The sequence below is a fragment of the Notothenia rossii genome, assembly GCF_949606895.1.
Source record: "Notothenia rossii genome assembly, chromosome: 10".
Taxonomy (NCBI): domain Eukaryota; kingdom Metazoa; phylum Chordata; class Actinopteri; order Perciformes; family Nototheniidae; genus Notothenia; species Notothenia rossii.
In genome coordinates this window covers 26660537-26677141 of record NC_136908.1, presented here as the reverse complement: position 1 = coordinate 26677141, position 16605 = coordinate 26660537, and the positions used below count along the sequence as shown (strand labels likewise).

The window sequence follows — 16605 nt, the reverse complement described above, 5'->3', positions numbered from 1 at the left end:
TACATTCAGAGAAATAAAAATGCTAAATTTCAATTTTGCCTGTAGACTGTTCCAAGCAAGTGGAGCTGCGCACATAAAAGCTGTCTTACCTAAGACAGTCCTTACTCTTGGCACATCTAACAAGACTATATCCTGTGATCGCAGACAATAGCTGCTTGCAACTTTCTGCTTTATCAATGAACAGATATAATAAGGGAGTTTGCCCAACATAGCTTTATAGATAAAAGTGTACCAGTGACTGAGCCTTCGTACAGTGAGTGATGGTAAACCTGCCTTGGTATACAATGTACAGTGATGAGTAAGTGCTTTACAGTTTGTGACAAATCTCAGAGCACTATGATACGCAGCATCTAGTTTGCTCAGGTAGTTGGCAGGTGCATTCATATACAGCAGATCACCATAGTCCAGCACAGATAAAAAGGTCACAGTGACTAGCCTTTTCCTGGCCTCAAGTGAGAAACAGGACTTATTCCTGAAAAAGAAACCTAGCCTAACCCTCAGTTTTTTAAGCAGGTTATTGACATGAAGTTTAAAAGAGAGACAGTCATCAAGCAAGATACCAAGGTATTTGTAACAGGCAACAACTTCAAGTTTTGTTCCTTGCGTTGATACAATATCTAAAACAGGCTCTGGTGTCTTTTTAGCTTTTGAAAAGAGCATTATCTTGGTTTTATCCACATTTAAAAGAAGCTTTAGTTCAGAGAGCTGAGTCTGAATAATGTTAAAAACAGCCTGTAATTTAACAACCGCCTCCTGAATGGAGGGACCTGCACAATACATCACGGTATCGTCCGCATACAAATGTAAAGTAGCTTCATCCACATTTTCACCTAAACTGTTGATATATATGGAGAATAAATGTGGACCTAAAACAGAACCTTGAGGAACACCATTAGCAATGTTTAACCACTCAGGAGACAGCCCATCAAAGTGAACACATTGGGACCTTTCAGAGAGGTAGTTCACAAACCACCCCACTGCATGGCTGGATATGCCAGTACTGAGTAGCCTCTGTTTTAAGACGCGATGATCAACGGTGTCAAACGCTTTGGAAAGGTCAATAAACAGAGCTGCACAACTCTGTTTATTATCTAGCATACTAGTAATATCATTTACCACTTTCATTGTTGCAGTGATGGTGCTATGTTTCTTCCTGAAGCCTGACTGATGTTTAGACAGGATATCATTTATACATAAAAACTCCTTTACTTGTTCACTCACAAGTCGTTCGAGCACCTTAGCCAAAACTGACAATTTAGAGATTGGCCTATAGTTATTTAAAATAGTTGCCTCCCCTCCTTTCAGTAGAGGCAGGACATAAGCAGACTTCCATACTTTAGGAATTGTATTTGTGCTGAGGGAGAGGTTAAAAAGAGAAGTAAGAGGTGGAGCAATAAAATCTGCAGCTATCTTTAAAAAGAAAGGTTCTACGTTGTCCGGGCCAGCCGGTTTCCTAGGATCTAACTTGGATAAAGCTTCATGGACAATACCAACAGTTAAAGGAGTAAAACTGAAAGGGTTTTCCAGACCACATTGTTCAGAGTCAAGGACTGGAGCGTTCACAGAAGCAGAAGCACAGTCAGTGACAGAATCAAACAGAGAGCCACAAGAGACAAAATGCTTATTAAAGCAATTTAGCTTAAATTTAGCAATTTAGTGGCCCTGTCTGATATAATGCCAGATGCTGTGGTGAGGTACGGAGGTAGCTCATTTGGGATATCACCAGTGGAAATCGATTTTATGGCTTTCCAAAATTTCCTAGGATTATTCAGGTTTTCTGTGGTAACTGACAAATAGTACTTTGACTTAGCACTTTTGACATATGAAGTAAAGCTATTCCTTAGCTGCCTAAAGCGTAGCCATTCTACCTCTGAGCCTGATTTCCTAGCCTTTGCCCAGGCATTGTTTCTCTCATGAAGGAGACTGGACAGTTCAGCAGAAAACCAGGGATTGTTTCGTCCCTTCACTCTAAATTTAAGCAGAGGTGCATGTTTATCTATAATTTTTATAAAAACCAAGATAAAAATAAGACCATGCAGTTTCTACATCAGCACACAGATCGATTTTTCCCCAATCAAAATCAAACAGATCATGTAAAAAACCCTGCTCCACTAAGTGTTTTTTATCTCTCTTTGTGATGATGCGTGGTTTAACTTTTTGGACCTTAGTGTCCCTAATTGTGGCTACAACACAGTGGTCACTCACATCATTAGCAAATACTCCCACAGATGAGTATTTATATGGAACATTTGTTAAAATGAGATCAATTAAGGAGGATTTATTTGGGGACTTAATATTTGGGCGAGTAGGACTGTCTATAATCTGAGTAATGTTCAAAGAGGTACACAGGTTTTTAAAATCCTCTGACACAGAAGTTAACCAGTCCCAATTAAAATCACCAAGCAGCACTATTTCCTTGTAGGAAAGTTGAGATAACAGTTTTGCCAATAAAGATAAGGAGTCCTTGACAGCCGAGGGGGCCCTGTAGCAACCCACCACCATGACCTGTTGACCCTTTGTTACTTCGACATTCACAGCTAAAAATTCTAGTTGTTTACTAACAGATTTGGAAACCATTTTTGTTACACAAAACTTATTTTTCACATAAATGGCAACGCCACCACCTTTTTTAGGACGGTCAGTGCGATATACATTGTAACCATTTATGTAAATGTCAGAGGCCAAGATCGATTTGTCTAGCCACGTTTCTGATAAGACAATGACATCAGCATCAGTTGAACTCGCCCAAATACGGACAAAATCTAATTTAGGTAACAGACTGCGCACATTTAAATGAATTAAACCTAACCCCGATCTAGAAATAAAATCAGCAGGAGTAGCTATTTGACTAAAACTACCAGGTGGACCCGGATTTGGCTGTACATTTCCTGATAGTAACAACAATAAAAATACCAAGCACCTTTTCCTCTTAATCAACACACATACATTTTCAGCTGTTCTAGAGTCACCAGCAAACTTCGCAAAAGTGAGATTAGAGTTCAAAAAACAATTCTGAAGGACCATTGTGGCCGGCATGTGAGAAAGACAGACATTTGACGAAATGAATGTCCGCGACAGTGCAACTAGCAATTGTTTGTGCAACCCATCCGAACCTGTACAGGGGATGTCCACTGCGGGCGGCAGAACGGACCCGAATCCAGCAGAATTTTCAGGATGACTAGCGAACTTCTCCTTGTCCAGCACAGTCAAAAAAAGGCACAGCAGAAACACGACATTTGCCATTTTCCCAGTCCAGCTCAACAGCATCCACGATGTTCCCGAAGCAAAACTACAATTCCCGGTAGAGAGGTGCCATAGAACATGTTGTGAAACACACAATAGCCAGCATGTGTAGTTCTGGGGGACCAATCCAGTTATGCTCTTCCCTTCCTTGCACCGACTCCACCCTTCTCAACACCATACATGGTACCATCTGTGCAGCTTCCTCAAGTGCCTGGACCCTCACAGGTTGTGCCTGGAAGCTCTCAGATGATGCTTCTCAACATGCCATTACCATCAGCTACTCAGGCGCTAACATCCGGTCAGAGTAACGTGCCGTACACCACAAAGCAGCATGGACGCGGGAAAGGGGGGTGCTGAGGGCGCTGCAGCACCCCCTAGCGGCAGGCAGGGGGTGCGGAGCTCCCCTGTTTGAATTATTATTTGACGGTTATTGCTGCTCCCGCTGTGCATAATCTGTGTAATATGTAGCCAATAAATTCCACATTGTTGGTAAAATGATATTTTGGCCTGCCCCGAATGTTTTTTCTGTAGCCCCGGACAATTCTACCTCAATAATATAATACATTAACCGTGCTTTACGTGAACCTCATCAAGACACTAGAAATGACGGCAGGACTGTAATTTCCCGTGTTCAGTGAATGCAACAGAGGCAAGACACCAGACCAATCAGAGAGTTGGATGGAAATAAAAGTGTGCTTGTGTCATTCTAACTCGCGGCTCTGTGTGTGTGCGGAAATAGCGCATTTAGTGTGTGTGAGAGAGGGGGAGAGAGAGAGGGACCGGTGCCAGCAGCAGGGACCGTGTTGTTAGCATCTGGTTAGCTAGCTGCACTAACGGACATACGGAGCTGTTTGTTCCACAACAAGCTGGAGGAGAGCTCTCCTCTCAGACTGAGAGGCTCAGGTGAGCTAAAGGACTCTCTGAGTGTTTAGATAGTTAACTTTAGTCTAAGTTGTCTCAGTGGGTCTCAAAAGGTTTGGTCAAAAATTATTCAAAAGATTATTTCCGCGGCACACCTTCATATGATCATTACAGTTATAAAAAAAAAAAAGAGAATAAAGGAAAAACAATTATGAAATACTATATGGCAGTAAAACAAGAATACAGTTTGAAAGGGGAGTGATTTGTAAAATATCCATAAAGAAAAAGAACATCTGCTTACAGTAGCAGTGCATGACATTAAGGATTTTGGGAGATGGCCCTGTGGGCCATCTAAGCTAATTTACAGATGGCCCTGAGCCCAATAGAGATTGCCCTGAAAAATGCGCGCGGACGAAATGACGCACGAAGGGTTTGGAGGGCCTCCCCCTAGAACATTTAGATTTTTGCAGGTCTTAGATGCTGTCTGGTGCATTCTCTAGACTGAATTATAAGATGAACCACCACAATATTACAATTTCAATTGTATTCTTCATTTGACTTGTTTGTGTTTGCTCGCTTGCATGCCCTGCATAGCTATAATAAATACTTTCCATCTGTTGAAGGCAAATGCCTTCCCAGATGTAAAAAAGTAGAAAACATTAAATTCAGTTATAACTGCCAAAACAAACATTATTTACGCTATTATGGCCCCTGTTAAAAATGTTTGTAATGTTATCTACTGTAAGTTGGTCGAAGGAATGCCTCCTCATCCAGAAGCTGACCGAGCAGCCGAGTGCATCCGCGAAGCACACACAATGGCGGCGTCAGAGTTCCCGTTAGCAATCAAATCTAAATCTCTTTGGTCAAAATGTCTGGTCAAAATAATTTCCCTTTAGCGCAATACCGCTTCAGTTGCGCCACTTATGTGACAGACAAGAAGAATATGTGACAGACAAGAGTAGTCAATTCTAATGTGTAACACATAATGTGGAGAAAGAGATGTGCTGTATGGGTTGATTGTGCGTTGATCTGTTGCTAATGCCTCGGGGTTCCGGTGGGCATGTAAACAAATGCATAATGCTGCGCTATACTTTGTGGCCTCACCCAGTTGCATAGCGACACTTATTGTTTAGGTCACGGTGTCTTTTAATAAGCAGGTAGTCATATCATTAGCTAAAACTAGCTGGATCTGATCGATATGGACATAAACGCGAGTGAAGTCTAATCTGACGGGAGAGAGAGATCAGCTGCTGCTGACGAGTCGACACGCAGCTCTTCATGATCACATGCAGCGGTGAGCGGACAAAACACACACTTCAGGTTAGAATATCACACGTAGCTATTTTAATTACCTCTCAAACTACCTAAACTAGTTATAGATATGTTTAGTTTTACTGTCGGGTCACTCATTACTGGATCCGCGAGCTGCATGATACTGGTATAATAGATTGCCCGATCGGGCAACCAGCAGGTGAGGCTTAATGGCCCGAGCTAAATACTAGATGGCCCCGGGCCATCGGGCAGTCCTTCATGTCGAGCCCTGAGTTGTGTTTCATCTGGGTGTTGAGAGATGTATCCATAGATCTCTTAATGTTGCTCTCAAAGTGCACCAGATTGATGCTTTTAACTTCAATATTTAAAAAAAAATCTTCCCGGGGGAGCATCCCCCCGGACCCCCCTAGAGGAAGTGAGGTCCGCTCCCCACTCGTAAAAAATAGCACTTTACCCCTGCCTATATGCCGTGAGCTGATTATCGAGCCTTCATTGTAACAGTCGCGGGTTTACTGTGTGTTTGCGTGTGGGGAGTTTTTTTGTGCTTGCTCTATAGTGCCCGTAATAGTGTTCACTGGAGTCCAGCACCTCAGCACCCCCACTCAAAATACCTTCCCGCGCCTCTGCACAGCAGTACAGGGAAAGAAAAGAGGAGAGGGAGCAATCTGGATCAGGCAAAAGAAAATATGTCAAAAAGACAGACGCCATCATTTGCTAAAAGTGCAACAAAGACAGGAAGCCACCAGCCCACTTACAGTACTTTGGCAATTGGTACTGTAAAGAATCAGAGATCCAGTCCTATACTTACTTACTTACTTACTTACTTATGAGGAATAGAGGGCTGTGCTGGAGCAAAGAGGGTATGGGGGAAAAAGAGAGGGGATGCACCTTAAATCACCAAATGTTGTGAGCCGGTGCAACTTGTTCACTTCGTTATATTTTGCACTGTTTTTATTGTATAGTTTTATTTTACACTTTACTATACATATTACACTGTTGTTTTAAATATATAAATACATATAAAACAAGTATGGATGTTTCTGTTTTGAATACTTCATCATTATATTTCACTTTCATTATTGTTATATTTACTTAATACTTTGTTCTTAAGTTTTAATACATTTATTAAAAGTTGTAATTATAATAATAAATGCACAACATAACAATAATCCTCATACATATTTGTCATATTACTTATATTCTAAGTACTATTCTATATTAAGTACATCTATAGAAGTACTGTACAATGATGTACTGACTTGCATGCTCCTTAATACTTCACTACATTTCAGAGGCAAAGATTTGACTCTGAACCTCATTGATTTGATAACATGAGTTATTTTGAAGATTTAGATTCTGTTACAAAGTACAATAATATAAACAGACAATGAATCACGAATGATTATGGTGAAGAACTTAAATGATCCATTGATTTTAGACACAACCTACCCAAAAGTGTGGTAAAATAATAAATAAGCTCCACCTTTACATTTATGCATGTTCTGACATACAAGGGATTGAGCGGGATTCGAAACCGGCTCGCAGGGTGTATTTCGGCTACTTCACGGTTATCAAACATAGACTAACGCACTAGGTCCGTCTCGCAGACGCAGACTCACACAACAACACACTTCACCAAGATGGCCGTTACTACTGTCTTGTCAAAAAAGGGATTGACTACCCTCACTATCAACACAATGAAACACGTCCAGAAGAATGTCATGCAAAGCTGCTTGCCTTCCTTTGATACTCTCTGAACTGCCTGATCTTTTTAATTTTTAATGTTTAAAGGTCCCATGTCATGCTTTTCCGGTTATTACCCGTCCCCTTGTGTGTTATGAAGGTTTTTATGCATGTAAACGGTCCGCAGAGTCAAAACCCTCAAAGTACACCCTGTAGCGAGTAAAACTCTAACACAGAAAATACCTCCCCAAAACGCCTCGTTGGAGATATGTCACTGTCCATTGATTCTTCCGGGTACCGCATGATGTCATGTGTTAACCGGAACCGAATGGACCAATCCGTGGAGCCGTTACATTACGTCTGCGGAGCCGTTGCGTTAAGCCCCCGCTGATTGGTCCAAATTGACCAATCCACGGATTTCCTCACACACATTCAGTGCAGGCAGCTCTGCTTATCTCTCCTCCCTGGCTGCAGGCTGACAACAGACAGTTGGGATCGCGGCAAAATTCTCTCTGCAGACCCATTCTCACAGCGTTTATCAACCTTTTTCTTACTCAATATCAAGCCACACTTATTGTTTTTACTTCGGCTGTGACTTTGTGTGTGCTCAGGGTGAGTTTGGCTGTGTTTCACTGTCGCAAAACAAGGAAACCACACCTCTACGGAGCTCAGCGCGATTCACAACGTCCCGACCAATCAGAGCACACTGTGCTCACAGGGAGGGTGGGGGCTGGAGCTATTGGAGCTACAACGAGCCGTTAAAGGCAGAGAGTGAAATTCAGTGAATACACGTAGTTTACAGAGATGCTGTATGAGAAACCAATGTGATTTTGGAAAATTGCACGATATAAATCTATTCTAGTAGACCTCAACAATGGAATTATGAACAGTGGAAATGGCCAAGAAATGGGACCTTTAATGTCAACCATTTGTGCAGATAGCATAATCTTTCTTATACCCCTGGTAGTGACAATCACAATCGTGCACACAGCGCCACCCAATGAACACAGCAGTAGTAGCAGCTACTTACATAAACAATATGATACACAGTAATGCATGGAATCATACAATATACAACATATCTCTATGTTACCTCAACAGAGCCGGACCTTATGGCTCCGTTCCTTTCCGAGAGGCGTTTAAAAGAACCGTTTTTTAAGGGGGCGGGGTTAATAGGTTTATCTGCGAAATAATCACCAGCATAGTGATTGACTGTATTGCCAGAAATATACTTTTACTCACAGAAAATGTATAACTTGCTACATCTCTCAGCCAGCCAAACTACTACTCAAGCAGCATGCGTTATGTATGCCATCATCTATGGCACATTTGCATTCAGGAAAGCAAGCTCCCGTCAAGGCGAGTGGATTTATGGCAGGCAGAGAACCAACGATAAAAAGAACGGCTCTCACCAAGTACGACTCGGTTCCCTTTGAAGAATCGGATCATTCGCGAATGCCACATCACTAGTAAGAAGTGAACCAGCGTCATTGGACCGAAACCTCAGAGTTAACCCTCAAGTTACCTCGCTAACCGCAAATCCTGCTTCTAATACAGGCATTAGGTCCCATCTGTTTGCATCACCTTTTAGTATCCCCTGGTTTCCATTGTGTTTTGAGCTTCTTGCAGAGTTTTTTATTTGAAGGGTTTTGTTTTTGCAGTGTTTCTTTTATGAAGCGCTTTTAGTAAATGTTGCCCATGTTTCGCCAAGTCGGTGAATGTTCTCTAAATGCTGTGCATGTGTTGTCAAGTTGTTAAAGATATTTCTTCAATTTTCAATTGCAACTGAGCGTTTTCTTCTAATGAAAGCGCTTTGAGCCGTTGTGATGCGTTTGCATGTGTCGGACGCCGTAACTACGGCTAAGAAATCCTTAAAAAGTAAAAGAACAATGTATAAAGACGACAGAATTATTAGGTACAGAGAAGACAATGTGTTTATTTTTTGTTTAGCTGCACATTAAAAACAGAGCTTTACATTAAGAGGAAACATAACAACAACAACAACAACCAATGACATTTCTTTTGGCTTTGATGTTAAAGTGAACATACAGACAGAGCAAGCACAATGATAGTGGGGATGTAATTTATTATGAACAGAATGAAATGGAGGAATAATACTTCAGAACATTTTAAATCACTATTCTGTCCATCAGTGCTTCTCATGCAATCTGGGGGCTTCTGCCTTAGACCTTTCAACCACTTACAATCCAACCATCAAATCCAACTTTTGCTTGCCATCTTCTTAAGGAAACACAAATAATATTAAATGAAACTAAATGTAAGACTCAAACAGATAATACATTAGATCCATGCCAAAGCTACACATAAGAGAGCAGACCAGTCTTTTTTAGGACATTCTTTAGTTATGTAACAGTGCATTTGAAAAGGGCATTTTATTTATTTGATAGGCTTAAAGGACATCATGCTGTATGTACATGTTTTTAATTACAGGAAGCGAAACGAAACATAACATTACAATTAAATAACTCATATTCTGTAGGTTTCCAGTTGTGTTTTCAAATGCTTTGCGACATACAATTTCACTCGAGCACAACAGCCACAGTGGACAAATCCCCGTCTAGATTTCACATTGAAACAAAGGTATATTTGGTGTATGAGTAGAGTTTCTGGAAAGCAGCGAGATACACAAAGCGCCACTAACGTACACAATGCTAATGACGGGGGAGACAATTAAACAAATCTGCCATGAACAATGCCCAAACAGCTGACACTAGCGCCATGGGTGTTTTTTACAGTAAGATATTTTACTGAAAGCATGACCTAGACAAGATATCTGTTGGATTAAAACAAAAACAAGCCCCAATATCTCTGGAGAGTGGATTTCATACGCTGTCAATGTCTAAACATACAGGAGGCTGGTGTTAGTGTGTTAACATTTCTTGAGGTTGTGAGTCCGCTGCCTGCAAATCAGTTTCCCCTTCTTCTTCTTCCTCTTCTCCCATCGGAGGTGGACCGGTGGTTTGCTCCTCGGCAGAGAGCTTAGAAGATGGTGCTCCAGCGTTTAGGGGGTGGACGGGACTTGGTTTCTCCCTGGAGAGAAGAAAGGATTATAATGAAGTGGCTTTGAAATAATCATCCATTTCTATCCCCAGAGATGGCATTTAAGAGCAATCTGTGGTGAAGGTTTTTTGGTGATTTGATTGTCTTATACCTCACATATAAAGGGATTTGAGAAGATCATCCTCACTGTAAAATAATGCTTAGAATACTTGAGGAAGATGGCATTTATAGAAAAATAATCAAAGGATATGTGTGAGAAATGTATGATATAATCTATAGATGAAGATGTTCATGCTCCTAAACTTGTTAGTATATTATGATGACAGGCTCCTGTTGACTGGAGCTGATGAAAGGAAATGAGTGGAAGTGAAATCATTATATTGTATCGATTTATTACTCACTGATCTCTGGTGAGAGCATCACTGTTGCATTTTGGGCAAACACAGACAGGAGACAGTGTTTATAAAGCCCCGTTTTACAGGTAGAAAGAGGGCATGTTGAGTAAAAGAAGATTGTGAATGTGCTGTAGGCTCACCAGGTTGAAGATTCTGGACAGTGTGTTTTGGTCTCTGCGTCTCCTGACCGGCGACTTTGTGCTCTCGGCACTCGGCGACGAGGCCTAGAAAAAAACGCTCTTTAAGCAAAGTTGGATACCTGAAACCGGGGCCTGGTGTTCTGTTGTTGTTGGACCATTAACCAGACTTTAATACATTTTACATTGATGGCCTTTCCCTCTGTACGACACTTACAAGCATTTTACCCAAGTGCATCAGAAACGGCTCAAACAAAAAGTCATAAACAACTATTTTAAAAACGTTTAAAGTGGCACTTCTATTGCTATTGGCTAAAATCACAGATCCACAAATAATAAGTCTGTCAAAAATGAAGAATAGGCTTCATAATTCCTTATGAGCCCAACCTTTTGCACATTATGTAATTATATTTATTTGTGTATCATCCATCCAATTTAATTGTATTTGGATCGACCTCTTGTTGTTTGGATCTATGTGGTCATTGAGTTCTCAATGTGCTTTGCTACAAGCTGAATTTCCCTTATGGACAATAAAGGTGGACTGATCAGACATTTTTAATTATTTAGAATTTGGAAAAACACATCTCAAAGATCTAAAATTCGGCAAACTTGTTCAATAACTTGTAATCTGAGGGGAAAACAGCCAAACTGCAGGATCGGTTTCTCAACAGTAAGTTGTGGGAAACAGTTTTCTTGGATCTGTACTTTTGAATAAAAATACCATGGACAGAGACATGTGGAAAAACATGAAAATGTCACAGAACCAGAAAGAACATAACAGCACCTTTTAGGGGGGAAAGAAAGTGGATGACAAGGAGAAGGTAAGGTCCACTCTGAACTGACACAGAGAACAGGACTCTGCAATCACCTTAAAAGGACACACTCATACAACATGGCTGTCCAGGGTCGCCAGACAGAGGAGAAAGCATAAAGATGGCAGGAAGCCAAAACAGAAAGATCGGTGAGTCACCTCTAACAGAGAGGAGATGGAGGTGTTACAGATAGAAGTGTGAAAGAGGAGGAGGAGGGCGATGCAGGTCAAGAGATCCTAAGAGAAAGTGTTTACCGGCTGCGGTTCATAAATAGTTGAGCGATTTCAAAGTCATCCAGAAGCAGCGAGTCGCTCTGGATTAAAGCAGAGAAGAACTCATTGAAATTAAATGAATTCGCCAACAAGCCAATACTTGGGAGTTTCAGAAATTAATAAATAGTTGTTTTCTACTTTTGATTTCTGTGGCACTCTCAGCTAATGTGTGAACAGTATAGGTGCAGGTGAGTCAGCTTTGCTTTTGTATACATCTTGAGTCCTAATGCTCAGGTATAAAAGAGAGGAGAGAAAGCAGTGAATCACAAAGTGAGAACGAGACAGGACGAGGGTGGATGTGAGGTCACAGGTGCGCTGCAATCGAAGGAAACCTTGTGCGGGAACACACACACACACACACACATACACACATACACACATACACACACACACACACACAAATACACACACACACAGAGTGGTGCAGTCAGCAGTGTGTGTTTTATGGGATTTGAGAGGGGAAGTTTGTGTGACATACCAAGCCCAAGGCGTCTCTCCACTGCACATGAAATAGAAACAGACAGTGATGAGACTACGAGATACAGTGAGAGTGTAGTTACCCTGTGTCCCCCTCCACACATCTTAAAATGATCCAGTTAAAGGTATAAAATGGCAACTTTAGCTGTGATGTGGTTGAGAATTAGAGTAAATAGCTTAGTTTATATAGCCAACTCACTCTAGAGTTGAGTGATGGTCCCAACAGCCCTAACCCTGACACTTGTTTGTGACCTAAGCTGGAGAATGAATGGTTGCACAAAATATTGAATTTCCACATGTTCCTCTTTTGGTTGAAAGAAAGGGTCAAAAATATTAAGATTATGCTTGAAAAGCTCAATAAAAGTATTTGGAAAATGTCAGAAAAAACCCTCAGGCTTAATCACACTAAAATTTGGGACAGTCATGCTCCTCAGAGGTTAAGACTTACTGACATTGATGAACTCCTGACTTTTCATCTAATGTTGCATCTAAGTGTTTTGTATTACTGTATGCAGTGAAATATCACCACATATGCAAAATGGATTTAACATTCATGTTCTCTTCAGGATGAACTTTAATAGCTATGATGATTCCTGGAATATTCTTCTGGTCGAAATTTAAATTAGTCCAATAGGCAAGAATAAATTCTCATTACTCAAGGTACTTTCTGTTTAGTGCTAAATAGCTTAACATTCGCTAAAGCTAGTAGTTAGTGCTTAATAGATGAACATTATTAGCTTAAACTAGTGTTTAGTGCTAACTTAACATAAGCTAAAATAATATTTAATGCTAAATATTAGCTAAAAATAACTATCCAACATTTGGATAGTCAATTGATACCTACATGCATTTTTACGAGGGATTTGGACCAAATGGATATCAAATAATAAACATCTTGAAAAATAGCTGATGAATTTGACATTGAGGAATATGAAAGACAACTTTAGTATAGACGAGGAATCTAAAATTAATCAGAAATAAATGATCAGTGCCTCTCTCCATCTTCACCCAGTGGCTATACCTTTGGATTGAACAGCGGCACAAGAATGGTGAATAAAAATGAGACTCACCCTGGATTTAGGTTGAGGAGAGGAAACCTGAGAGAAAACAATTAACAACAGAATGACTGATTGTACCGTGCATGACAATAGAACAAAAACACTTGAACTGGTGGTTGAAACTCCCCCACATTTCAATCAGTATGTAAATAAAAACGGTTTGCTTTGAAATACTGTCGCTCTATTGATGCCAAGGCTTAGCTCCAAAGTAAATTGGAGGAAGTAAGTAGAGTTCAACAACTGTAAATTGGAGGAAATTGGTTTGTTTATGTGTTCTTGCTTATACAACTAATAGCAGTCTCAGAGTATTACAGCAACCTTACTATTTGATAACAGTGAGGATGTTATAAACAAAAAATGATTTTAAGTACATGGTTAAAAGAACTTAATGTATGTCATGAAGTTTAAAATATGTCCCTTTCCTAATTCAAGAGTCTTACCAAGCTCCTGAAGAAATGCACCACAGCATTTTCCTTTGTCCGACGTCGAGCGGAGGACTGCTGGGGTGAGGCGGGCCCATGACCCCGGAAAGACCCCTGTGAGGACCAACAGACATCAAGTAACCGTGTGTGTTTACATAGTAATGTTACTACAAGATCAAGTCTTGCTAGTGAAACCGCATGGAATTAAATCAGTTGGATTCACGGTTTTTAGACATTTAATTAACACATAATTATTAAGATCTTTTAGGCAGTATATTGATCATACAGTAGCTTGGCATGAGCTTGAAAAAACATCAGTTATTTCATGAAAATCGGCCTCAGCTGCACCATACGTCATACAAGAAATAATTGTAGTTTCAAGGCCCTATGGCTGTCGAATCTGACAATGTAAAAGAACAGATGATAATCATGTTCTATGATAGGAAAACTGATATTATATTAAATTGAGGTAATCCAAATACTTGAATTAGTGTCCCTTCATTCAAATTAATGAGTATGTTTCATAGAGACTGAACACAGAACTTTCAATAAAAAATGTTTTATATAGATACCTGTAATTATGGCTTTTTTGCCACGGTATTGTATTGTATTAACCCTTGTATGGTGTTCATATTTTTGTTACTCAGCCAGTGTTCGTCGGTCTGGTGGACCCGCTGCCTTTTTGGGCTTCAATTCAACACAATCAAACTATTTGATGTTAAAATACTCAACAGATGTTTACTTCATCTCAATTACAAGCAATATAAACAGCATACATGGTTAATATTTGCCCTTTTACATTTGTTAGATCACATTAATGAATTAAAGTGCTACTTGTTGTTTTGCCCGCTGACTGGCTGGTCGTGTGGCACGTCTTTTTTTTGTAACTGATGCTCAATCTCTTCCTCTTCTTGAAAGTCACTCAAAAATGTGTTCTGATATGTTCTTCACAGAAAATGAGCCAAGGCCATTGAGTGTGGGTTTGAAAAAATAATTTACCATATCATTTTTCTTTAGCTACAATGTTTAAGTGCAAGACAGAAAACCTGTAGCATATGAAGGAAATTATCTGAGTTAAGTCAGAGCAAGAATCCATAACATATTAGACACTCTGCTGCTCTAACGTATCAGACCCCCCCCCCCCCAGCAGAGTTTTGAATCAAGAACCTGAAAGATGTTCTGTCTAAGGTTTTTCCTATCTCACCTTAGAGCAAGCATAAACTAAATTCACGTGCACTGTGGGGATACATCTACTGAAAATGTAGCTTACTGGCTACGTGCGCATGTAGCATTTTGTACCGTTAACCAACAAGTTGAAAGAGTAAAAATAAGAAAAGTCAAAAAGGGGACCAGGAAGGGGGCTGACCTACTGAAATACTAAAATTGACAAATTGAACCCTTTTCATTTTCGTAAAAATTGAGCAATTCAAATGTTTATGCTTTGAGAAAACATCTTCTAATATTAGTTATATGATGTTATTTTATAGTTCAATGTGGTAACAGCAACACATCTAAAAGCTTCCCCTTAAATTCCATTTATTTTACAGTTACAGACACTTTTTTGTTCCAAGTCTACATTTCTATAATTATAAGAAATTGTTTTGGCGGTAAAATCCTGTCGCATCTTGCAAAATATGGTTAATAACAGGTGGATCTTTGCCTTAATAATAAAAAAAAGAATGGAAACGCTAATCCCAATCTCTATGGAGGAGTGTCTGGGCGGGCAAATTATCCATCAGTGCTTTTCTCTCCTTTAAGGAGATATGGTGTCAAGAAATCAAAATCTGGAAAATGTCTTATCCTAAAACTAGTAAATGTTCTTGCAATGTTTCACTACATCTAAGAATGTTCAGTCTAATTAGTTTTGATAATTTTCTAAAGTATTTTGAACGTTTTAGTGTATATTGCTTAATGGTTTAAGATATGTTCCTGCATTTTTCACTTTACTTTTACGTTTTCCTATCTCCCAGGACAGCAGCCAAAACAATTCTTATAATGAATACATCTGATGATCAGGTTGTTGTTATATGTAGCCACTTAAATTCCCCAAGTGCAAACAAATGTTAAAAACACTAAAAACACTAAAAACAAGTACTTTCTATTGTAGTGCAATGAGGAAAAATAATATAATTTTAGCGTTTTGAAACAATAAGGTTTTACAATCGCTCGGAAAGTTCCTGACCTGAACTGCTCCTTTAGATGCAGATGCATGGAATCTCACCTTGCTCCTTTTCTTCTTGTCTCCTCCAAAGAACTTGGTAATCTGATCCATGAGACTAGGCTGTTTCTTTTTCCTCCCGAGCCCGAAACTGCTCTGCCCTGAGGTGCTCGCTGTAGCCATGCTAGTATTTGCTGGAGATGGGTGGGGTTGACCTCTCCGTCCACGCAGTTGTCCTCTTCCAAGTCAGTCACAGCCCACAGTGCCAGCCCTCGACTCCGCTGCTCCTTCAGGGTGGTTGGCCCTCTGACGCTCAGGGGCCGTCTTTGAAGGTGTCGTCCCCTCGCCCGCCGGGCACCATGGGATGTGAGGAGGGTCAGGTTCGGTGGGTGCGGTGTGGCTGTGGTGGCAGTAAGGCTTTGGCTGGGCTCCAGATATTCTTCTGAGCTTCAGTGGCTGTCACTGCCGCCCTCCGAATGGGTCAGCCATTGTTCCTCTCCCCATCTGCCTCACCCGGCCGCGGAAACAACAAGGGTATCTCTGAGTCTGCTCTCACACCCTGATGCAAAGCAGCCCGCACCAGTGTCAGGCCATTGTTGGAATGGGCTAATATATCTTCTCAATGGATTGTGTTTAAATTGGATGTATAGTCACCCAGATTAACATAAATAGAGGAGACAAGAACGGCTTGTTGTGTGAAAACCTATGAACATGAGCCAAGTATCTGTTCGCACAGTGATGCAATATATACTGGTGACTTTGCACGTTTGGACTGTCTCCATTTTTGTGTTTTC

At 40.4% G+C, this 16605-nt stretch overlaps 1 protein-coding gene across 8 annotated transcripts; it reads right to left on the bottom strand.

The window, feature by feature from the left end:
• Positions 1-8975: 8975 nt before the first annotated feature.
• mbpa (myelin basic protein a) lies at positions 8976-16206 on the bottom strand. Of its 8 annotated transcripts, XM_079654745.1 has the most exons (7): positions 15836-16188; positions 13672-13767; positions 13244-13270; positions 12175-12195; positions 10616-10699; positions 10482-10502; positions 9992-10110 (listed from the first exon to the last, which is right to left on the bottom strand). In XM_079654745.1, the coding sequence occupies exons 1-6, from the start codon at positions 15992-15994 to the stop codon at positions 10500-10502; spliced, it is 390 nt and encodes a 129-aa protein (XP_079510871.1). In that variant the 5' UTR covers positions 15995-16188; the 3' UTR covers positions 9992-10110; positions 10482-10499. The 8 variants fall into 8 exon arrangements, with proteins under 8 accessions (XP_079510869.1, XP_079510870.1, XP_079510873.1 ...); XM_079654743.1 differs by lacking the exon at positions 10482-10502 and having other exon boundaries at positions 8976-10110; positions 15836-16186; XM_079654744.1 differs by lacking the exon at positions 10482-10502 and having other exon boundaries at positions 8976-10110; positions 15875-16176.
• Between the last annotated feature and the right edge of the window lie 399 nt (positions 16207-16605).